The sequence below is a fragment of the Chanodichthys erythropterus genome, chromosome 4, assembly GCF_024489055.1.
Source record: "Chanodichthys erythropterus isolate Z2021 chromosome 4, ASM2448905v1, whole genome shotgun sequence".
NCBI lineage: Eukaryota > Metazoa > Chordata > Actinopteri > Cypriniformes > Xenocyprididae > Chanodichthys > Chanodichthys erythropterus.
Genome location: NC_090224.1, coordinates 28,336,773 through 28,361,868, shown reverse-complemented (window position 1 = coordinate 28,361,868; position 25,096 = coordinate 28,336,773). Strand labels below are relative to the sequence as shown.

The 25,096-nt window shown below is 39.4% G+C and overlaps 1 protein-coding gene across 14 annotated transcripts in view; it reads left to right on the top strand.

The window, feature by feature from the left end:
- The window catches only part of pum2 (pumilio RNA-binding family member 2), a 351,446-nt gene that overhangs the window by 61,085 nt on the left and 265,265 nt on the right, over positions 1-25,096 (top strand). For 9 of the 14 annotated variants that reach the window (XR_010894994.1, XM_067384671.1, XM_067384670.1 and 6 more), the window contains exons 5-6: positions 10,012-10,098; positions 16,786-16,973. Coding sequence is in view for 13 of the 14 variants with exons in the window: in XM_067384671.1 (XP_067240772.1) it covers positions 10,012-10,098; positions 16,786-16,973 (275 nt within the window). In the remaining variant the exon portion in view is untranslated. The remainder of the gene's footprint in view (positions 1-10,011; positions 10,099-16,785; positions 16,974-25,096) is intronic. The other 5 variants (XM_067384675.1, XM_067384674.1, XM_067384672.1 and 2 more) reach the window with 1 other exon arrangement.

Below are 25,096 nucleotides of genomic sequence, written 5' to 3'. Positions count from 1 at the left end.
GGCATGTCAACTTCTCCAGGCCCCAAATCAGCCTCGGGCTCCAGAGGGTTAAACCTATTATTAACCCTCAGGGGTCTGAGGATTTTTGGGGCCTTGGAGAAGTTTTGACATGCCCTGACATTTGTGCTTTTTTCAGTTGTTCATAAACATATTAATGGAAAAAGTGTATGCGTGGTTATTGAAAAAACAAAAAAGTCTCTGAAATAAAGCCAAAAATATATTTTAAATCTTTGTTCACAAGACTTTTGGGTATTTGAGGTTGTAGACTAGAGTTTTTTTCTTCAAAATGAGGTAAAAATGATGCTGCCTGCTTGTTCATATAAAACAATAGAGAGATTTAAATTTTCTAAAACATCTTTGGTCAAGAAACACAGTATGCGTGGAGGCGTGAATAATCATGAATAATGGATGATTCTCACCTGAGAAGACAAGAATTCCATAAAGAGCTCTATTGAGCTGCATAAATAATGAGCTCTTTCAGACAGGTAGGCTGTGAAAAAACCCTCTGTAATCATGATTCAAATCTCATCATGGTGTAAATCAAACATACAGAAAAAATAGCAATACTTTGAAATATTACTACAATTTAAAACAATGGTATTCCATTATATTCTTTAAAATATAATGTATTTGTGTGATGCAAAGTGTCTGAACAATTGTTACCTCGATGGCATTTCATATAGGCTTTTAGCTTAAAAGCATGCACATTTGGAGAAATACTGATGGATTCTCATATGTTCGTCAATTTTCTATACAGAGGAGTAATATTTATTCAGGATTTATGGTCATTACTATGAGTGCTGGATACTGTGTTTTGTTTTATTTTTAACCACTTCCCTTTTTCTGTGCTGCTAATATGTAAAGCTGTTTTGAACAATTACCAATTGTAAAAGCGCTATATAAATAAATTTGACTTGACTTGACTTTTGAATTCATACTTTGCAGCTGGAGGGCGCTCTGTACACCTTAAGTCCACAAATGCCTGAGCACTAAAGAAGAATAGGCAATCCAGGAAATAACTGAACTAACAGAGGCCAGAGATCGCTAACTATGGCTATTCAAAACACTTTTCAAGTCAATAAATAAACGATTGAGACGATGAATGCATGCATTGACTCAGAATTTGAGTCTGAATAGCGCTCGCTCCGTGGGCGTGGCCGCATTAGCGGATAATGAGCTGAATCACGGACTTCTGACATGGATCTCTTTTCATACAGATTACATAAACACAGAATGTTTGTTTTCGATTTGACTTACACGATTTAAAACCTGACATTTCAATTTTTTTGTCATTCGTATTCACTAAGTTACAGTTCATTTTCTGAGAACTATCAGATTGGACTTCGTTCAGAGGGAGACGAGAGATCACGCATCATGTTAGTTTTCGTTATTTAACAAAAAGCACAACATTTTGTTGTTACATTTATTTACATTTATTTACATTCGTTCATTTGGCAGACGCTTTTATCCAAAGCGACTTACAAGTGAGGAAATACAACAAGCGAGTCGTCATGACGAGGCAAATAGACAAGAAGTGCTCATAATACAAGTTATAGGCAGTGCTCAGATTATCCTAAGCAACAATAGAGAGGGATTAGAGGAAGTGAAAGGATAGGAATAAGAAGTTTTTTTTTTTTTTTTAAGATGAGGTTAAGTGCTCACGAAAGAGATGGGTTTTCAGCTGTCTTTTGAATATTGCCAGGGATTCCGCATTCCGGATGAAGGCAGGAAGATCATTCCACCAGCAAGGGACAGTGAATGAGAATGTTCTGGAAAGTGATTTCGTGCCTCTCTGTGATGGTACCACAAGCCTTCGCTCCTTTAATGAGCGCAGGTTTCTGGTAGGAGTGTAGACTCGTAAGAGTGAGTGGAAGTAGTGTACACAAATAAAAGAAGATATTCCACAGATTAAAATGGTGTATAACTCTTAATTGTATTTGCAACATTGACAGAGTATTTTGAGTCTCTTTCACACTGGTTAGAAAAAAAACGCGGTGATGACGCCGGCGTGACCGCCGACCCGAGAGTGTTAAATTTGTAATCCCACAGTTCCCCCTTTGAGTGTTCTAATAACTCTCACATAATACAAATTTAAACCTTCTTAAATCCCTTCTATAACATATGTTTGTTAACATAAGTCCCATCTTCCAGTCATGCAACTTGTAACAGCTACAGGCACATACATCTTATTCTGTGTCGTGTCCAACATTTACATAAGTGTTGTTCTTTAACTTGAGTATACTGTTGACACATCAAGTCAAGTCACCTTTATTTATATAGCGCTTTTTACAATGCAGATTGTGTCAAAGCAGCTTTACATTGATAACTGGTACATAATTTGGCTGCACAGCAGCTCTTAAATAATAGTGTCAATGCAGGCAGATCAGAAGCACTGTTGAATAAATGTCAATAATACTATTGAATATCAAATGTCAAGTGTCCCCAACTAAGCAAGCCAAAGGCGACAGCGGCAAGAACCCAAAGTCTATCAGGTGACATCAGGTGGCAAACAAGTGGCAAATAGGTGTTAAAATGGAGAAAAAATAAACCTTGGGAGAAACTAGGCTTAGTCAGGGGGGGCAGTTCTCCTCTGGCGAACAGTGCTTTGTTACAATCAGGTTGCTATCATAAGTCTGATAGGATCGCAACAATCAAAGTATTTATTTCAGTTCCATCCAGTTGAGGATCGTATTCATCACGCCGGTATGGACGGTCTGTTGAGGAACTGTGGCAATGGCTGTCATGTCAATGAGGCCTTCACAATGGATGATCCAGTTGACTTGATCTCTGCTGATACTTCAGGGCTGCGTTGTGGTCGTGTCCAGTTGAGGATCGTATTCATCACGCCAGTATGGGCGTGTTGATGATGTCTTCACAATGGATGATCTAGTTGACTCGATCTCTGCTGATACTTCAGGGCTGCGTTGTGGTCGTGTCATGGCACCGGTCCTTGGTCTCAGCTGGATACGGCCCAGATCCGGTTGAATACGGTAAACCTCGGGATAAACAGAAAGACTAATATTAGCGTAGATGCCATTCTTTTTCTGATGTAACGAGTACATCTGGTGTTATAGGAAGTGTTCCCGGTTCCGGCTGACCTAATTTATGCAGCCTAATAATCCTTTAACGGATTTGAAAATATAAATTGATAATGTGTTATGTGTATGCCAGGTTAAAGAGATGCGTTTTTAGTCTAGATTTAAACTGACAGAGTGTGTCTGCATCACGAACAATGCTAGGAAGATTGTTCCAGAGTTTAGGTGCCAAATAGGAGAAGGATCTACCGCCTGCAGTTGATTTTGATATTCTAGGTATTATCAGCTGGCCTGAATTCTGAAATCGCAATAAACGTGAAGGACTATAATGTATTAAGAGCTCGCTTAGGTACTGTGGAGCTAAACCATTTAGTGCTTTGTAAGTAATTAGCAAGATTTTAAAATCTATACGATGTTTAACCGGAAGCCAATGCAGTGATGACAGAACTGGGTTAATATGGTCATACTTCCTAGTTTTAGTAAGAACTCTAGCTGCTGCATTTTGTACGAGCTGTAGTTTATTTATCAAGCGGGAGGAAGAACCACCCAGTAGAGCGTTACAGTAATCTAGCCTTGAGGTGAACGCATGAAAACCATATACAACGCAGGGTGGTAACATGTTGTATAAACTACATGATGACACAGAAAAACATGAAGCTTAAGCGTGGAAGTCCTAAAAGTCCATGGCGCCTGAATAGCTGTGGAGTCTGTTTCCAGTAGAATCGATTTCCATGTTTGTCCCAAGATGATTTTTTGTCGTTGTGCAACTCCGAGTTGCTCGGATGACTCCGTCATCATGAAGGTTGTTCATGGATATATGAGGTGATGCTTTACACCAGGTGCTGCTTATGAGACATCATGGCATAAACACATACCTGCAACACAAGAAAACAAAGAAAAAGCAGACCAGCAATATTCATGCATTGAATTTAGTACGTTGGACCTCTGCTGATCGTATAGTTTTTCTGTCTAACTCTGATCATCATAAACTTCTAGTGATTGTATAGTGGTTTTGTTCTTCTTTTTCTTAACCTAATATTAATCAATTTGACACCTATAGACCAGTAAGGTGGGGATAAAGTACTGATATGGGGAAACCTATGAGGAAGTCTTCACCACAGGGTTGGCCCCCAAGGCCTGTTGCACTTCGGTTCTTCCCTAGGCTCCTCACTGGTCTGTGTGTCCTATTCTCTCCCTGTAGTTAATTTGCAAACTTTACTGTGCTACATCTCCATCTTCCATTGAAACATCAGTCATAGCAGACATCATAACCCATAGAGGATGGATAAGTGAATGGTGTGTGCTGTAGCATAACATTTGTACTTACACATGTACTTAACCAGTGTCCCTCAAGATGTGGAAGTGATAGTCAACTTTCTTTTGTTCAGAATGAGTCTTTCAGCTTTCTTGTAAATTACTGGGGAAATTAAGTACTCACAGCCCAAATGGTTAGCATGTCAGCAAGATGTTGCTCCAAGAGTTTGGAGAAGAGGGGAGGGGCAGTTTCAGTGTAGCAAGTAGACTGAGTAGGAGCTGAGTAAAGCTGTTCTTTTCTTTTCCTACACTCTTTCATCCAGGGTCTAGGTTTAACCCTCTGGAGTCTGAGGCTGATTTGGGGCCTGGAGAAGTTTTGACATGCTCTGACATTTGTGCTTTTTTCAGTTCTTCATAAACATATTAATGGAAAAAGTGACATTACACTGTATTCAGCACAAACTAGGCTACAATAATATGTGAGGAACATGTATGTACATGTTTGTGCTTTTGAAGGAATAACATTTATGCGTGGTTATTGAAAAAACAAAAAACTTAAGTCACTGAAATAAGGCCAAAAAAAGTATAGTAAATCTGTGTTCACAAGACTTTTGGGTATTGGAGGTTGTAGACTAGAATTTTTGCTTCAGAATTATATAAAAATTATGCTGCCTACTCCTTCATATAAAACAATATATTGATTTAGTTTTTGTAAGACACTTTTTGCCAAGGAACACAGTATGCGAGGAGGCGTGAATCACCACTGAAAATGGGCCATTCTCACCTGAGAAGACAAAAGAATTGGATAGTAATGAGCTGAAATGACTTGCATATTAATGAGGCATTTCAGTCAAGTAGGCTGTGAAAAAAAACCTTCTGTGATGTCTCAAGCTCATTATGATATATGAAACATACAGAAAAATATTATTACAATATAAAGTAATGGTTTTATATTATACTTTAAAATATAATGTATTTCTGTGATGCAAAGAGTCTGAATATAGGCTTTTAGTTTAAAAGCATGCACATATGGAGAAATATTGGATTCTCATATGCTTATGTCAATTTTCTATACAGAGGAGTTATTTTTATTTAATATTCACTGTCATTACTATGAGCGCTGGTGTTTTCAATTCATCCTTGAAGTCGGAGGGCGCTCTATGCATTTTTAGTCCACAAATTCATCTAAAAGAAGAAGAGGCTATTCCATGAATGGAGTTTCCAATTCATACAGCAGCAGGAGGGCGCTAAAGAAACAAAAACTCATCTAAAATTCATCCATAGAAGAAAAGTAAACAGGAACTAACTGTATGTCTTCTAGAGATCGCTAACCATGACTTTTACATCCAGATAAACACTTTTCAAGACAATAAATACACGATTGAGATGATGAATGCATGTATTGCCTCTGAATTTGCGTCTGAATAGCGCTGGCTCCGTGGGCGTGGCCGCATTAGCGGATAATGAGCTGAATCACAGTCTTCTGACATGGCTCTCTTTTCATACAGATTACATAAACACAGAAGGTTTGTTTTCGATTTGATTTTTAAAACCTGACATCTTAACGTTTTTTTAGACATAAGTTTAATTTTTCTGTGATTAGTATTCACTAAGTTACAGTTCATTTTCTGAGAATTATCAGATTGGATTTCGTTCAGAGGGAGAGGAGAGATCACGCATCATGTTAGTTTTCTTTATTTTACAAAAAGCACAACATTTTGTTTTTACTTTGAGTGTATATAAATAAAAGAAGACATTCTATAGTTTCAATTGATATATTACTTATGTCTCTATGACAAAAAATGACGGAGTATTTGAAGTCTGTTTTGCTGCAATGTGAAAAAAAAACTGCAAAACGCGCCGGCGCGTTTTTAGACCTCAGAGTGTTAACACCGTAATGACAACTGCCTTCTCTCTTAGGACATTTACATTTCTGTTGATTCTCTGTTGACCTTAAAGGATTCTGCTGCAATCTTTACTCTTGTCTTGACATTGGAGTCTCTTTCCCAAATAGCTAACATATTCAAGTTGTTTTGCAGGGTTCCCATGGACCATGTGAGGTCTAAGAAAGTTACATTTTTGTATTTTGATGAAAGCCACATGCGGACCAGTGGTCCATTATCCTCTAACTCATTCTCTGGAGTGTCAACTATTCCACTGTATGCTGCAGCTGACTGACAGAATCTTTCAGTGTACTCCATTACAGTTACATCCTCCTTCTGTACACAACTAGTGATCTTTGACCAGTCTACCTTTGGTCCAACAAGGTTCTGTAACACTCTCAGAACTCCTTCTCTCAATTCACCTTTGCTGGAATGTTGAAAATCAGAATTACTTACAACACTTTCGAAATGATTGAATTCTGACTCTTTCAGGATTTGTGACATTAGCTGTGTGACTTCAGCTAGGGACATATCATAGAGCTTCATTTTTCTGGAAAACTCTATCCTAAACTCAGAAAAATTTCTCTGCACTGATGGCAAACTCTCAGCAAGTCTTTCTATGTCTTCAGGACCTAGAGCGGTACTGACTGCTTGTAACTGCAGTATGGGGGTTACAGATGTAAGTGTGTCAACCCCTTTTGCCCTACTCTGAGCCTTTTGTCTTGCTCCACACACTTCAACTGCATTTACATCTTTATCCATGAATCCAATATTGCTATTGCCCTCTAAACTACAGAAAGACTGTAAGTCAGGATAGCCTTCATCTGACTGTTGGTCTTTTGAGTCACATTTGGTTGAGGCTTTAAGGCCCAACTTCTGAGTGAGATGAGACACTCAAATGTGCAACTGTTTGTTCTGCTTTTCTAACTTAGCAATACGTTGGATTTGTTCTTGTGCAATGGATAGAGTAAATTCTTTGTGGCAGCAGATAATGCCCTTCATATTGTTCTTCCGAATAAAAGCACCTCCTTTTTGCATTCTTCAATGGACCAAACTTTTTCTGGATGAATCCCAAATTTCTTTGTCAAATCCAATCTGACTGACTCAGTCAGTATTGAGTACACGTGTTTTCCTAACAATGATTTGAACTCACTGTCTGTCCATAAAGGGGCAGCTAGTCCACCTTTTTCAGTTGTTGGAATTAGTCTAGCATTCTTTCTCAACATTTTGTAATGTCTTTCTGGCACAACAATACACTTCAACACTTCCCTGACAGAGCAGAGGTTAACCTAGTTAATACACATTGTAATGTATTCAACCTTCTCTGGTGAGCAGAGTAGAACTGATTGTTAACACATTGTAACAGTTATAACCTTCCCTGAATTGACAGAGGATGAGCGTTCTTCTCTATCAAAGTAGAGGATGGCTATTCTGTTAACACACCACCTTCCCTTGTAAAGCGGAGGATAAAACTTTCCTAACTTTACAGAGGATAAACCAATATTAGCACGTGATGCCAATCTTCCCTGCCTGAACAGAGGATGCCAATATTAGCACGTAATGCTAATCTTCCCTGCCTGAACAGAGGATAAACTTCATCTCTAAAAGAACATTTTTAGAGGATAACTTGGTTAACCAAACCCTACAGCTGTCTGTCAACTCTTCTCTGACGGCTCAGAGGATAACAACTTTGTACTGGTCTTAATCGTTCTTTTGGATACAGTATCACTCGCCAACCCTTGGGTGTACAGGAAAATTCAGCCTGGACCTTCTTTTGGATCAGATCTTTGTTGTGCTTGAAGTTTTAATCTGGATTGAGGTGAGAAGCTCTATCCGGGTCACTGCACCAAAACTGTAGGAAACTTTTTCCTCATCGAAGCAGAGACCTAGGAGACGTTAGGATATCTTTCAAGCAGAAGTTACTCTTTATTGAGAAACGCGCTGTGCATCGTTGTAGTCATTCAAGTCTAACTAAGGCATTGTACTTGGTAGTTCATATACATTCAAGGGGGAGGGATACATAGAGTATAGGTGGAGACAATCTAAACAAACCATGCAAATGCAGTGCAGGAATCAGCAGATGCCCTACATTTCCCAGCCATGATCTAATCAGCATAACTGTGTCATTCAAATTCAAATTAGCTGATCTGATTGGCTAATCCAATCAGACGGTATCACCCATACCTTTACATTATCATAGAGACAAATGCACTGCTGTATCTTAAGCTTGCCCTGCCAAATGGTCAGGAAGTGGTCAGCAACTCAGCCACGAAGTGGTAGGTTATGTAAAATCAGAGCGGAGTCAGCACATGCGGAGGCGCACAGTGCGCAGAAGTCTCCAACTTTCTGCAGTCAATAGCTAAAGACCTCCAAACTTTGTGTGGCCTTCAGATTAGCTCAAGAACAGTGCGTAGAGAGCTTCATGGAATGGGTTTCCATGGCCGAGCAGCTGCATCCAAGCCTTACATCACCAAGTGCAATGCAAAGCATCAGATGCAGTAGTGTAAAGCACGCCGCCACTGGACTCTAGAGCAGTGGAGATGTGTTCTCTGGAATCCGGCAATCTGATGAGCGAGTCTGGGTTTGAGAGACTCGCCCGAGAAGAGAACGGTACTTGCTTGACTGCATTGTGCCAAGTGTAAAGTTTGGTGGAGGGGGGATTATGGTGTGGGGTTGTTTTTCAGGGGTTGGGCTTGGCCCTGGCCCCTTAGTTCCAGTGAAAGGAACTCTTAATGCTTCAGCATACAAAGAAATTTTGGACAATTTCATGCTCCCAACTTTGTGGGAACAGTTTGGGGATGGCCCCTTCCTGTTCCAACATGACTGCGCACCAGTGCACAAAGCAAGGTCCATAGAGACATGGATGAGCGAGTTTGGCATGTAGGAACTTGACTAACCTGCACAGAGTCCTGACCTCAGCCTGATAGAACACCTTTGGGATGAATTAGAGTGGAGACTACAAGCCAGGCCTTCTCGTCCAACATCAGTGCCTGACCTCACAAATGTGCTTCTAGAAGAATGGTCAAAAATTCCCATAAACATACTCCTTAACCTTGTGGAAAGCCTTCCCAGAAGAGTTGAAGCTGTTATAGCGGCAAAGGGTGGGCCAACTCCATATTAAATCCTACGGATTAAGAATGGGATGTCATTAAAGTTCATGTGCACGTAAAGGCAGGCGTCCCACTTTTGGCAATATAGTGTATATAACATGTATTAATCTCATGACATTACATATATGTATATGTTATACTAATACTGATCGATTTAAAATTATTAAATTAAGACATAATTAATTTCCAAGACCATTATATACAACATAACTATATCGGTCTTTGCATTAATCTATAGTAGGCATGAGAAACTAGGAAATTAGCATCAACAATACTACTACTAATGGGTTTGTAATACTGTGCATATTACAGACTTCTCATACAGAATAATAAATATTAATATATGAGCACAGAGAAAAATGACAAACTCAAAAGCACAGTGGAGAAATGTGCAAGGATATTTAAAAGGGCTAATAATACTTTCATTACGTTTACGAGCATACAGTGTCATGATAAACGACATGTAGTTTAACACAAAAGAATAAAGACATAGTTTAATTTTTGTCCATTCTCTAAGTCTTTTGTCCATCAGAATTTTGTCATCACATTTAGAAACACCACTGTTCAGTTTGCACATATATTTCATTTGAAGACTTGATGAATGTTCATACACCGTGCTGGTTTATGTTTGGTGAAGGAGAATGTGTGAAATATGTCTATAAAAACACACATGCTCCCGTATGTATGAATAACAATTGTATTTTTCATGTGTTCGTATTCAAACTCCAGTTCTGACTGCATTGCGGGCAAAATGCAAACACTCGTGCTGCTGTGCTGAGAGAAACATACACACGGCTCACGTGTCCGAACTCAGAGGTGATGAACAGCACTTTTGTAACATTTGAATTCTCCTCTGTAATGCAATCTCATGCAAACATATTTTCCATTTGTGCTGGTGAACAACAGCAAAAAAAAAACACATGCACCCAAACGTCTGCTCTGGTTGCGTCGCAGGAAAACACATTTTTTGTGTTTTAGCACTGAGGAAACGAACACCTACTATGACCCATGTCTCTGAATGACAACAGAGACTGAGGCAAGAGAAGTGATACTTCCTCATGCATAATGCCGCAATTATAATCTTATGCATACTGCGGCGCAGTGATTGAAAGAGCTTTTCGTCATGAATAAATGCAGAAATGGTTGACGTCAGCATATTCGACCAGCCCATACTGAAGCCCATCTGCACTCCGGATCTTGCCAGTAGTACACGATGACGTCAGATTTTGTGACGTTTCTCCGGCTTTGCTTTTCAAACCGGAATACAGAAATCGCTCTGAAAAATGCAAAATAACTCATTTCCACTTATAAATATAATTGAGTACCTTTATTGTTTTCATTGATGTGCAGCCTATACATATCTGTTCACAGCTCAAAAAATGTGTTCTGGGGTTTCATGACCCTTTAAGATGATGACAACAGGAAATTATGCGAGTGAATGAGGTGAAATATCATTGAGAGATGACAGAAGTGTTTATGATAGATATATCCAAAAACATCCAGTCTATGAGTGGTCCTGCTTCTTATGAATCAGAGGATGAGGTTTGTGTGATAAGGATGATGCCAGATGATCATTGCCCCAACACATTGTGAAAAACACTCTTTACTGCACATGGAGTGCAATAATGCACAGCCGCACCAAACTGACATGGAGAATATGGCCAATTTAAGTGCCATCGCTTTGAATTAGTTCATAAATTTAGCTCTTTATCAGAGCTCTGTAGTGTCACCAATAAATCACCAACAACATTTTCATGACATTTAATTTGTAAAAAGACTTGATTCCCGAACTGGTTCTTAGGCTCGGCTATCCATCACTGTTACTGGAAAACCCGAAAGTGTGAAAATGGCTAATTGGCTGCTTTGGGCATCATGCAAATTTGTTAAATTTGTGCGTGCAGGAAGTAAGAATCACTTACGACTCGTTTCACGCAGTTCAGAATTGGTTCCTCCTTTTGGGAGACAATAACTCTGTTTGTTGTGCACTTTGAAACTTAGAAAAAAACGAGATAGGCTTTGTACATTTAAAGTATATTTCTGTCGGGACCACTATCGTCAAATATGATAGATAATGCATAGAGTTTGTATTGGCGGTATGGTTCTGTTCTGGGCAAGAACTCCCTGTGCATCCATGCAGCCTAGCATGGATAAGAGCAGGGAGAGCAGCAATAAACCCCCCAGGTAAACAGAACAGGACCAACATGCAGATATCATTAAATGTCATGATTTAACACACACATTTTTCGAGAATTAGTCTGATTCAGGGGAAATAATGCCAATCCTGACTGAAGAGAGGAGGAGCTGGGGATGGAGGAGGGTAATTTGCTCCTGAGAAATGCAATAGCTGCTGATAATACTGAGGAGCTTATATATAGATACCGTAATAGGCGTCATATTCCTATAGGTAGACGCAAGTCACCTGGGAGTCAGCTGATGCAAGCTTGACTGACGTGACCTGCCAGAACTGACGCTAACGCTAGATTTCTGTCAGGACCACTATCGTCAAATATGATAGATAATGCATAGAGTTTGTATTGGTGGTATGGTTCTGTTCTGGGCAAGAACTCCCTGTGCATCCATGCAGCCTAGCATGGATAAGAGCAGGGAGAGCAGCAATAAACCCCCAAAACAAACCATATGCTGATATCCCCCAACACAAACTGAGTGCGAAAATCTGAATGCCATTTTTCCTCAAAATGCAGTTACCTGAATGACCTGAATTATTTTTTTTTTTTTTGTATATATAAATAAATGGGGGAAGCTTGCACCCATAGCGGCAGCAAATCTGATACAACAAGCATGTTGTAGCGCATTTAGTTAGCGATTTTTATATATCATATATGCTTACACCGTTAGCAGCAATCTAGTCGGGGAAGCATACACCCATTGCCTAATATAAAATTATTATTTTTTTTTTTCCTCCTATTGGGGGAAGCTTACACCCCTAGTGGCAGCAATCTGTTACAAGCATGTTGTAAATCACAGACTAGTATTAAACTAGTGGTAGTCAGGTTGGGGAAGCATACACCCGCAGCAATAGCTCTGAGTTAGATGCAGCGTGCAGCTAAGAAATGAAATGCAGTGCTTCCTCATCATGAGCACGATTTCTGCTCCAGTCGGGCCGATTCCTTTGGCTACGAAAGAGAAGACTCCCATGATATCACACTCCTTACAGGACCATCAAGTTCGACATTGTCAGGGTTGAATAAGAAACCTGTGTGTATTTAAAGAAAAGCATGTTACAATACTCTAAGTTTTCAAGCCACAGACATTTGTTCACTTATCACAGAATGTTGCGATATGATCGGATATCATAAAGAGCATAAGTCTAAGACAACAGCTTAAGATAACATGTACTTGAATAAACTTACCACAGTAGTGCTTATAGTATGCAGCAATGACATTAGAGCTTCGGTAACAAGCAATTTTAGATAGCCTTAAGATCAGCTTGTTCTAAATAGCAACTAGACCTTTAAGAACGAGCGTTTCCAGTGGCACTATAGCTTTAAGAAAAACAATGTTTACTATGTGCTGCAGAGGTGTCAAGTAACGAAGTACAAATACTTCGTTACCTTACTTAAGTAGAAATTTCGGGTATCTATACTTTACTGGAGTAATTATTTTTCAGCTTACTTTTTACTTCTACTCCTTACATTTTCACGCAATTATCTGTACTTTCTACTCCTTACATTTTAAAAATAGCCTCGTTACTCTTCATTTCGGCTTGTTTTCATTCCGGCTTTAAAAAAAAAAAAAATCCAGATAAATTGCGCCATCCGGATAGAGTGAATTTGATTGTGGTTGGATGAGAAGATAAAACATATAACGTACCATTCTGACACCCTATTGGTTTGTACGTAATCCATCACACCTGCACATCAAATCACGTCACACTCCAGCAAGGAGGACTAAAATGTGCGTTCACGCGGCCTTGTAATTCCTGTAGTTACGAGATTCGAGCTTGTAAAAAGCGTTCACGTCCTCGTAGAGATCGTAATTACAGCTTGTAAGCTGGGAGTTTTCTGAGAGCTCCCACATGTTCCACCTGACCGCTGTAGATTCATTTAGGTGTTGATAGTGGTGTCATGGAAACTCATAATTCCTAGTCCAAGGACCAAAAGGACGTGAACAGCTCCGAATATAACGTCACGTGTTGTCATGTCAAGATTCCGGTAAATACGAGGTGACGTGAACGCAGTAATAGTCAGTGTTGGGGGCATTACTCAAAAAAGATGATTTCTTATAAGTTATTATTTCTACACTACTGGCTCATTTAGGCTATCAAACGGGTGCTTTCTCTTCGTCCTCTGCAAATTAAGCTAGGTAACGTAATGTTAGTTCGATAGAGAGACGTTTAAATCGTATACCGGTTTTTAAACTTTTTTTTTTTTTTTTAAGCGCGACCCTTTTATTTATGTGACACATAGTCATATACAACCATGTAACTAAACAAGCCAAAACGAATTAATTTAAAACAAAACTTAAGGTAAACCTGCATTGCTCTCATGGTATACCTCTCTCTTTCAGTGAAGTGGAGCAGTGCTCTTGCTGAATGGCACGGATTGCACTACAGACTATTGTACCTTTTTATATGTTTTTTTTTTTTAAACTGTATTTTATTTTTCATAACGAACAAGCTGCGATGTCACGTTTCCAGTGCTTTGTTGTGTGCGCGTGAGGCGCAGGCGCGATCAAACAGCTGTCTTTAAAGGGGACTTGCCTCGTCGTCATGGCAACGGTTCGTGAACAGGTCAGATTACGTCAGAGTTTGTTGGATGCTCAGACGACCAAACAAACGCCGATTAAAGGTGCCCTAGATTCAAAAATTGAATTTATCTTGGCATAGTTAAATAACAAGAGTTCAGTACATGGAAATGACATACAGTGAGTCTCAAACTCCATTGTTTCCTCCTTCTTATATAAATCTCATTTGTTTAAAAGACCTCCGAAGAACAGGCGAAGCTCAACATAACACCCACTGTCACGTAACAGTCGGGGTGTATGCCCCAATATTTGCATATGCCCGCCCATGTTCCCAACATTATGAAAGGCATTAGACAAGGGCAGGCATTAACGTCTGGAGCAGCACAACCGAACCATCAGACTAGGTAAGCGCGCAAGAACAACAGTGAAAAATGGCAGATGGAACAATAATAACTGACATGATTCATGATAACATCATATTTTTAGTGATATTTGTAAACTGTATTTCTAAATGTTTTGTTAGCATGTTGCTTATGTACTGTTAAATGTGGTTAAAGTTACCATCGTTTCTTACTGTATTCACGGAGACAAGAGCCGTCGTTAATTTAATTTTTAAACACTTGCAGTCTGTATAATTCATAAACACAACTTCATTCTTTATAAATCTCTCCAACAGTGTAGCATTAGCTGTTAGCCACGGAGCACAGCCTCAAATTCATTCAGAATGTAAACAATATAACAGTATACAATACTCACATAATCCGACGCATACATGCCGCATGCATGACGAACACTTTGTAAAGATCCATTTGAGGGTGTAAACTTTGTTTATGTACTGTTTAAGGCAAGCGCAAGCTTGGGGGCAGAGAGCATGAGAATTAAAGGGGCAGTAGCATAAATCGGCTCATATTTAATGATGCCCCAAAATAGGTAGTTAAAAAAATTAATTAAAAAAAATCTGAGTATTTTGAGCTGAAACTTCAGACACATTCAAGGGACACCTTAGACTTATATTACATCTTGTAAAAAAACATTCGATGGCACCTTTAAACATGTTCAGTCGGGTAAACAGACTCCGACCAACGCCAACACCTATCCAACAAACGCCAACAGAGAGTTTGCTGGCGTTTGTTGGTGCGGTGTGAACTGAAACAGCTGAAAACAGCTGGCAGGTGTTAATGTCAAGCCCTGATTGTTACTAAGCCTGCCCTGGGTACACCAAAACTACCCGCATTTTTCTTGTCCGTTGCCCTCACAAATTTCTGCAGTTAAGCTTGGATGTACATTTACATTCCAATAAAGGTTATTAATGCCTCTGAATTTTGACTTTTTGCACCATTAGAATACTTATAGGCAACTAGTCATGATATCTTCCACTCCATGAAACCCATGTTAATGGTCAGTAGTACACATATATGGTGCTTTAATGTATTTGCATTGTACTAAAATGCGTTCATTTTCAATGGACATATATGCGGCTGAAACGGGTAGCCTAGTGCATCCCAAATTTTTCAACATTAACATTTTAATATAACATTATGGTCATTATGGCCTTTAGAAAAATGTTTTTTTGAGGAGGTGGAGTACACAATAGGCCCCTGTGGCGCGGCCTAAGCTTTTGTCCTTAATGGCATTTTTTCCCCTACATTACTTTTACTTTTATACTTTAAGTAGTTTTGAAACCAGTACTTTTATACTTTTACTTGAGTAAAACGCTTGAGTTGATACTTCAACTTCTACAGAAGTATTTTTAAACCCTAGTATCTATACTTCTACTTGAGTAATGAATGTGAATACTTTTGACACCAGTGATGTGCTGCACCACAACAGAAAAGCCGTTTGCACCATGAATCTTTGTTTTCTGTCTCTACTGCAAAGCTGCTTGAATCTGCGATTTATAGCGCTAAACACAGCGATGTATGTTGCTATACAAACGAAAGCGCCCCGACCAGCGTGTGCGGCGATCAAGCCGGTTGCCAATGACAACAGATAATAACGCACATCGCCAAAAATGATCGCAAAAACATTTTTACTGAGAAGGACTAGAAGCCTAAGCAAGAGTGATAGCTTTAACAACATCACGAGTTAGCTTTAAAACAATGAGCATTAAAAGGAACTTAGCTTAGCTTCGTGGAAACATTCAGAGATGAAGGAGAGTGAAATAGCCGGCTGTAACGTGGATGTTTGATCTTGTCTTGAAACGCTTCTTCATGCGGGGAGTGCAGATCATCTGAACTGCCAGTCCATGTCTAATTGCAGCGATGCGAGAAGCAATGCTAACCTTAACTCAGTCATTTCCAATCAGTCGGCTTATGATCAATGCAGTGAATGAGAGGTGAAATCCACAAATCCCTCTCGCTAAATTCCCGATTGCACAATTCCTAGTGAGATGCTGTTTGCCTGTCGAATTCACCATTTAATTTGCTCCTGAGAAATGCAATAGCTGCTGATAATACTGAGGAGCTTATATATAGATACCGTAATAGGCGTCGTATTCCTATAGGTAGACGCAAGTCACCTGGAAGTCAGCTGATGCAAGCTTGACTGACGTGACCTGCCAGACCTGACGCTAATGCTAGATTTAAATTAATTAGCTAATTAGGTTGAATAAAACAAAATAAAATTCTCAGTATCGGCTACAATAGGTTGTCGATTATTGCTTGAAATTCCATATCATATGCTATTATGGTAGTATTATCCTGGTTTTCTTATTGCATGATTAAATGTATTATTTGTACTCTGGTTGTAATTTTTGTCATTATAATGCCATTGGTATTCTTTTTCCTCTGCTGTGTCTAGATCATTCTGTGTCTCAGCCCATTATGGTGCAAAGGCGACCAGGCCAGGGCTACAGTGGGAATGGAGACGTGAGCTCAGTTTTGTCCCCTCGCTCAGAGGGGGGTGGTCTGGGTGTGAGTATGGTGGAGTATGTCCTCAGCTCTTCTCCTGGAGACAAGATGGATGGGCGTTACAGAAATGGAGGCTATGTGAGTCAGTCTTTTTTTTTTTTTCTTTTTTTTTTTTTTCTTCACTCTTTGGGTATGTTATTTCATAACTCTTTTTTTTTTTTTTTTTTTTTTTTTTTTTTTTTTCAGCAAATGTATTTTGGGGTATAAAAAACTAAAAAGAACAAAAGTGAAAACATGCAGTATTTAATTTTCACTTTATTAAAAAAAATAAAGAATGGAAATGTATTCTTTTTTCCCCACAGAAATGGAGTAACTTTTCACCCTCACTCTCCCCCCACCACGAGTGGGCGGGACATCCTTGGTGACTTAAGGGGCTCGCACACCGGATGCGAAGCTCAGCGCCGCGACACCTCTTTAAAATTTGAACGCATTGTTTTCTATTGTTTTCTGAGTCGTAGCTGGGCGCCGCGGACAGGCGCAGAATGTCGCTGCCGGTGTGCGTACACTCATAGAAAACAATGAGTTTGAATTTTAAAGACGTGTCGTGGTGCTACGCGGCCCCTTTAGAAGTGGGTTGAATTACTGTTTACTAGTGCTGGGCGGTATGACCAAAAATCTGTGGTGTTGTTTTTTAGGGCCAAAGCCCTGTAAAGGGCTGAAGGCCCTTTTGTTTTCTTGAGGATTATTATTAGGGCCCAAGCGAATTAGCGCGCAGGGCCCTCTTGATCCCCTAAGGATTATTAAAAAAAAAAAAAAAAAAATCCGTCTTCCGGGGCTTTTTGAGGGCCTTAACATGCTCAAAAACTCTTGAAAATTGCCGCACACATTGGAATCCGCGGCCATCAGGGCCGGGCAGAAGCTGGTACCCCGGCGTGGCAAGGGGGCTCAACAGCGCCCCCTTGAAAAAAGTCTGAAAATTTGGTCCATATATTAAACGCTTGCACATATTAGTATGAAACTTGGTACACATATAACCTCATCGGGCTGAACAACTTTCGTACTCGAAGTTAAACGCCACGCCAACAGGAAGTCAGATATTATGGGTTGTTTGAAAAACGCATGCTCTGGAATTTGATATACTCCTCCTAGGCGATTAATCTGATCGCCACCAAACTCGGTCAGCATGAAGTCAAGACATTGATGATTAAAAATTGCCAGCGGATTTTTGATATGTTGAACGGATTGGCCGTGGCGAGGCAACGTATTTATCGCAAGAAAAGGGAAACAGGAAATGTGTTATAACTTCTGCGTACATTGATTGATCTTTATGAAACTTCACGAGTGCATTGGTTGTAGTAGTCCGATCACATGGATGTGACTGTTGTGAGTCAAAGTTATAGCGCCAACAACTGGCAGCAGGAAGTGTATCACTTTTGAAATGCTTTGAGATCACCCTCTTATTTTTACCCAATTTGCTTCAAACTTTGTTCAGTGTAATGTCAGTACACAGCAGATGTAGACCTGTGACAGGATTTTTGATATTTTAAATATTGTTGCCATGGTAACTCGTCAAACTTTAATAATATTCTTGAGTGTTTCCGAGGCTCTTAACATGCTTCAAATTGCATGAAACTCGACACAAACATCAATATTCGATGTTTCACCATTTTATTGCCTATTGCCCGCTTTGCACAGATGCCCTGAAGCCACCGGGCTTGGGCCCGCCATCGCTGCTCGCAGCTATATTTAGGGGCCAAGCACTGAAGGTGCTGTAGCCCCTCTTGTGTCCGTTAGTTTTCTTATTAGGGGCAAAGCATCGAAGGTGCTGTAGCCCCTATTGTATCTGTTAGTTTTATTAGGGGCCAAGCACAGAAGGTGCGGAGGCACCTATTGTATCCGTTGGCGTTCTTTTTTTTTTTTTTTTTTTCCTTCTTCTGTAGTGATTTTTACTTTGTCCATCCAAGGACGTGAAGTAAAATAGGGATTGGTACTCACGTCACCGCTGATGTGATTTTTGGATCACACGTCTCTTAAGGTGTGGTTATGAGTACATCAGATGACCACTTCCCCCTTTTTCCCTAGTTCAGGGCACCAATCAAGGTATTTTACCTTGGCAGTATGAGAACACTTTCAACAGGGGCTTTTCATTCATTTAGAATTTATGTGAAGTGGTCAGCTGATTTATTTGAACGATTGGTGATATTGCTAACTTGTAGAACCTTTTCTGTATTATCAGCACAAGGAAGACACAAGTGTAATAAAATAAATTTTAACAAAAAGATAAACAAGAATAACTAACACAACTACTAAATGAATACCATGAATGATAAAGGAATAAAGTGCATAAGATACATAGAATACAAGTGATTAAGTTAAATGTGGCTATGGAAGAATTACGTTATCTTAGGAAAAGAAACTGTTTCTCTAAAAATAATAAGTTGGAAAACCTTATTATGCAACGGACAAATAAACGAAAGATTATTTGTTATTAACTAACATCAGCTATATTACATCTAATGGGAATTAGGAAATTATATACTGATAATATACAACAATGCCAAGGTCTCTGGAAAGAGGTTTGGTTAAGTGATATTTACGTTCCACTTGGTTGAGTCTGATGACGGTGACGTCTTCCACTGGTTGTGCTGGGTGACAATGCAGTGGGTAGAGGAGCCAGAATCTGTTTCATCAGTCTTGAACACGAAGCTCTGTGGGATGCTGATCTCCTGGAGCACCAAAGGGTCCTAAAATCTGGAACATGCAGATGAGGCCCTGGTGTAGGTTCAGAAGGTCCTTAACAATCTGGAACACGCAGACGAAGGTACCTTGGAGTGAAGGTTTGTTCTCCTAAGCTTAACTTTGTTGCAGATGTTGTCACTGTCTCACTGGACAGAAACTCTGAACGTAGTGTTTGTTGATGTCTCTTTCCTCACAAGCTGGAGGCTTAGAACGTAGTCGTCTCTGTTGCTGCCTCTCAAGCTGTAGACTCAGATCATGGGATCTGTTGTTGTGTCTCTGGATGGACCAGAGGCTCAGAACGGTGTTGTATCTGTTAATGTCTCACTCCTTACAGAGTCAAGACCCAGAACCATGTATCTGTTGTGTCTCAGCTTCACAAGCTGGGACTCAGAACAATATCTATTATGTATCACCCGATGGGAGACTCAGAACAATGTATCTGTTGTGTCTCAGCTTCGCAAGCCGGGACTCAGAACAATATCTGTTATGTCTTTCCCTGTTTGAAGGGCAAACTCAGAATGGTGTATCGGTAGAAAGGGTACCTTTATCCCTTTCCAATGAGGAGGAGATTGCATTTTGGCGCTTCTCCATTCGAGTGCTGTGATTGGCTGCTGGCATCAGAGGGGGGATACACAAGCTGTGTCCCAATTCAGGGGCCGTGCACTTCAAAGTCAGTGTCATGCCAGGTCATTGTTGCCATGTCTGGGATTGGGATACTTTTACACTTGTGCTGTGATTACACTACTTTTGGGATGGATTTGTTGCACAGACCTGGCAACCCTCCACTCCAAAACCCCACCCCTTTCATGCACTTCGAAGTGCGCAGCCCCTGAATTGGGACACAGCTACAGAGTGTGACCCACCCTTCTTTCTCCTGTGGAACTCATTTGCATTAAGCACAAAGTTGGAAGTCTTTACAGTATCTTTAAAGTTTACCAACACATTTCTCACTTTCCAAACCACCACCAGAATAACTTTGGCAATATTCTAAACAAATAGAGACTAAACATGATGGAAAAAGATTGAACTGTCATTCAATTGTACATTAACAGCTGAATTTGTGTCAGAGGTTGCACTACAAATAGCTGTCACTGAGAATACTTATTTCTGTGAATAAGTATGAAATGGATGTGTAGTTTGCATCAGTTCTAAGGTTTTCAAACATAGTTTTGAATGGATTCGGATGGATCTTTGTATTGGATCTTTGTGATCTCTCTTTGTTTCACCCATTGCTGCTAAGGTCCAGAGGAATTTTTATGGAAGTCTCTGGCCAACCTTAGGAAGTAGGTCTTACGGGTTTGGAACGACATGAGGGTTGAATAAAACACGACAGACAAATCCAAATTAAACCCTGCGGCTCGTGACGACACGATGTCCTAAGACAGGAAACAATCAGTTTGTGCGAGAAACTGAACAGTATTTATATAATTTTTTACCTCTAATACACCACTATGTCCAACAGCATTCATCACTCGATTCGTTTGGTCTGATCGCGCTCTGACAGCGGCAGTGATGTCTCGCGCATATACTTCAATGAGAGCGAGACATCACTGCAGTTGTCAGAGCGCGATCAGACCAAACAAATTCCAACTCGATTCCAAAAAAGTTGGAACACTGTACAAATGGTGAATAAAAACAGAATGCAATGATGTGGAAGTTTCAAATTTCAATATTTTATTTAGAATACAACATAGATGACATATCAAATGTTTAAACTGAGAAAATGGAAAAAAAAATTAAGGGACAAATAAGTTGATTTTAAATTTCATAGCATCAACACATCTCAAAAAAGTTGGGACAAGGCCATGTTTACCACTGTGTGGCATCCCCTCTTCTTTTTATAACAGTCTGCAAACATCTGGGGACTGAGGAGACAAGTTGCTCAAGTTTAGGAATAGGAATGTTGTCCCATTCTTGTCTAATACAGGCTTCTAATTGCTCAACTGTCTTAGGTCTTCTTTGTCGCATCTTCCTCTTTATGATGCGCCAAATGTTTTCTATGGGTGAAAGATCTGGACTGCAGGCTGGCCATTTCAGTACCTGGATCCTTCCTCTACGCAGCCTTGATGTTGTAATTGATGCAGTATGTGGTCTGGCATTGTCATGTTGTAAAATGCACGGTCTTTCCTGAAAGAGACAACGTCTGGATGGGAGCATATGTTGTTCTAGAACTTGGATATACCTTTCAGCATTGATGGTGCTTTTCCAGATGTGTAAGCTGCCCATGCCACACGCACTCATGCAACCCTATACCATCAGAGGCTTCTGAACTGAGCGCTGATAACTTGGGTTGTCCTTGTCCTCTTTAGTCGGGATGACATGGCGTCCCAGTTTTCCAAAAAGAACTTTAAATTTTGATTCGTCTGACCACAGAACAGTTTTCCACTTTGCCACAGTCCATTTTAAATGAGCCTTGGCCCAGTGAGAAAACACCTGCACTTCTGGATCATGTTTAGATATGGCTTCTTTTTTGACCTATAGAGTTTTCGCCAGCAACGGCGGATGGCACGCTGGATTGTGTTCACCGACAATGTTTTCTGGAAGTATTCCTGATTCACATGATGTGCAATAATACGTGCAATAATACGTGCATGCATGAGATCACAAAAATCATGTTTTGTTTTTTTTTTGTCAAGAGTGGACATTAATCCTGTTATCAGCAAGATCACGGAGGGTTTTTTCACAGCCTACCTGACTGAAAGAGCTCATTAATATGCAGGTCATTAGAGGTCTTTTTGCAAATCTTTTGTCTTCTCAGGTTTGAATTACAGCATTATTCAGTATGATTCACACCTTCACGCATACAGTGATTCTTGACCAAAAATGTCTTAGAAAATTTAAATCTCTTGTTTTATATGAACCAGTAGGCAGGATAATTTTTACATCATTTGAAGCAAAAACTCTAGTCTACAACCTCCAATACCCAGAAGTTGTGTGAACAGATTTTTTTTTTTTTTGCCTTATTTCAGTGAATTAAGTTTATTGTGTTTTCAATAACCATGCATAAACGTTATTACTTCAAAAACACAAACATGTACATACATGTTCCTCACATGTTATTGTAGCTTAGTTTGTGCTGAATACACTGTAATGACACTTTTGTCATTTATATATTTATGAAAAACTGAATGTCAGTGCATTCAGCACTTCTCCAGGACTCCAAAAATCCTCAGACCCCAGAGGGTTAAGCTGTTTTATTGACGTCTTTCCACGGTTGAAACACAGATTAAATTAATACATGAGACATGATACATTTGATACATCCTTTTGATGTTCATGCATGTTTCTGGGGATATACCTTGTATTAATGTGGAAGAAAAGACTCCCGCTCCGCACTGCAGCTTTATCTGAGGTGCTGCAGCAATCTGTCACGTCATATTTAAGAGCGTCAAAACAGCATTTATTGTTTGAATTTCATGATAAAATGGGCAGAATTTGAAAACTGAGACTTTATTTCTAATCAGAAGTAACAAAGCACAAAACGCTTTGTGATAATTGGATGGGATGTGCTACAAATAATGTGTGATGTAGCAAAACCACAGACCTGGCAACACTGGCTTGAACTACAGGTGATTCATGCTTCAATGTTGTTATTTTTTAAAGGTGCCCTCGAATTAAAAATGTAATTTATCTTGACAGTCAAATAACAAGAGTTCATTTATCTTCGGAACACAAATTAAAATATTTTTGATTAAATCCGAGAGGTATCTGAATCCTAGGTGTATATGACTTTCTTCTTTCAGACGAATACAATCTGAGTTATATTAACACCCTGGTGCTACCAGCTCTCCACATTGCTCCGGGGCATTAATAAAGGCTCTCTGAAGCGAAGCAATGCGTTTAAGAAAAATATCCATATTCAACACGTTATAAAGTAAAATAACTAGCTTCTGGCCAAACAGCCATACAGATTCTACTTGTGTCTAAAGTTTCCTATGCTGTTTACATAGAAACTGAAAGCGCTGCAGTGTCTCTACTATGTCAGAACGCCAACTCAGTATTGGCCAACGCTGTTCAGGTGAGCAGCACGATGCATGCGTGTGCTGCTGACGCAGGAGCTGGCTAATACTGAGACACCATTCTAACTTAGAACCTGGAAGGCTGCAGTATCTCTACAACATAAACAGTGTAGAAGGAATTGTTGAATAAAGTTTTTTCTTTTTTTTTTTTTTTGTGCACAAAAAGTATTCTCATTGCTTTACATGTGCTGAATACACTGTAATGACACTTTTGTCATTTATATATTTATGAAAAACTGAAACATTAGAGTTGAACCGCTGTAGTTACATGGACCATTTTAATGATGTCTTTGCTACCTTTCTGGGCCTTGAAAAGTGCAATGAATTTGCTGCCTATGTATGGTTCAGATACCTCTCGGATTTCATCAAAAATATCTTAATTTGTGTTCCGAAGATGAACAAAGGTCTTATGTGTTTGGAACATGAGAGTCGGTACCTAATGACAGAAATTTCATTTTTGGATGAACTAACCCTTTAAGCAATAAAGGCCTGGTTTTACAGACAAGGCTTATATTAGACCAGTATTAGGCCTTAGTTCAATTAGGACATTTAAGTAGCTTTTATAAATGTGATTAGAAAAAAAACATGATTGGTGTACAGATTGAGACAAAACAATGGAACTGACATAGTTTAAGATATGTCATTGCAAGTTGCTCTCAGTTAAAACAACTCAAACATGCACTTTAGTCTGGGACTGGACTAGGCTTAAGCCTTGTCTGTGAAACTGGGGGAAAGAAGCATATTGCATCCTTTAAAAATGTCAAATTTCTCAGCCTTTAGAAATGTTACTCAGTTATCACCATTTTTTTTTTTTTTTTTTTTTCTGATGAAACCGTAAGCGTTGGCAAATTCATTGTACTAGATTGAGATGACTTAAGGCATCTTTACACAAGAAACGGCAATAAAAATATTCGAAATAAAAAAATACAAAATTTTAAATTAATTTCCTCTGCGTGCTATAGCTATCTCACACCATGCTTTGATGTATGTCATAATTCTGTGGTACTGATAGTTATTTTCTATTTCTTAATAAAAATTGTTACACTTGGAACAAATGCTACAAATAAATTATTCATTATTACACTGGGTAGATCACCACAGGATTAAAAGAGGTTGAACATTTTTTTTTTCCCAAAAGCCAGAAACCACAAATGATGCTAGCGTTTGTAAGTCAAGTCAAGTCAAGTCAAGTCAAGTCAAGTCAAGTCAAGTCAAGTCAAGTCAAGTCAAGTCAAGTCAAGTCAAGTCAAGTCAAGTCAAGTCAAGTCAAGTCAAGTCAAGTCAAATTTATTTATATAGCGCTTTTACAATTGGTAATTGTTTCAAAGCAGCTTTACATATTAGAAGCACAGAAAAAAAAAGGGAAGTGGTTAAAACTGTACAAACAAGCGTGGTAATATGTAACATATACAAGATGGTGCTACATTAAGCCAATGTCAGCTGACTTCCAGGGGTGGAAAAAACCCCCTAGGAGAAAAACCCAGCGTGCTAGCACTGGGAAAA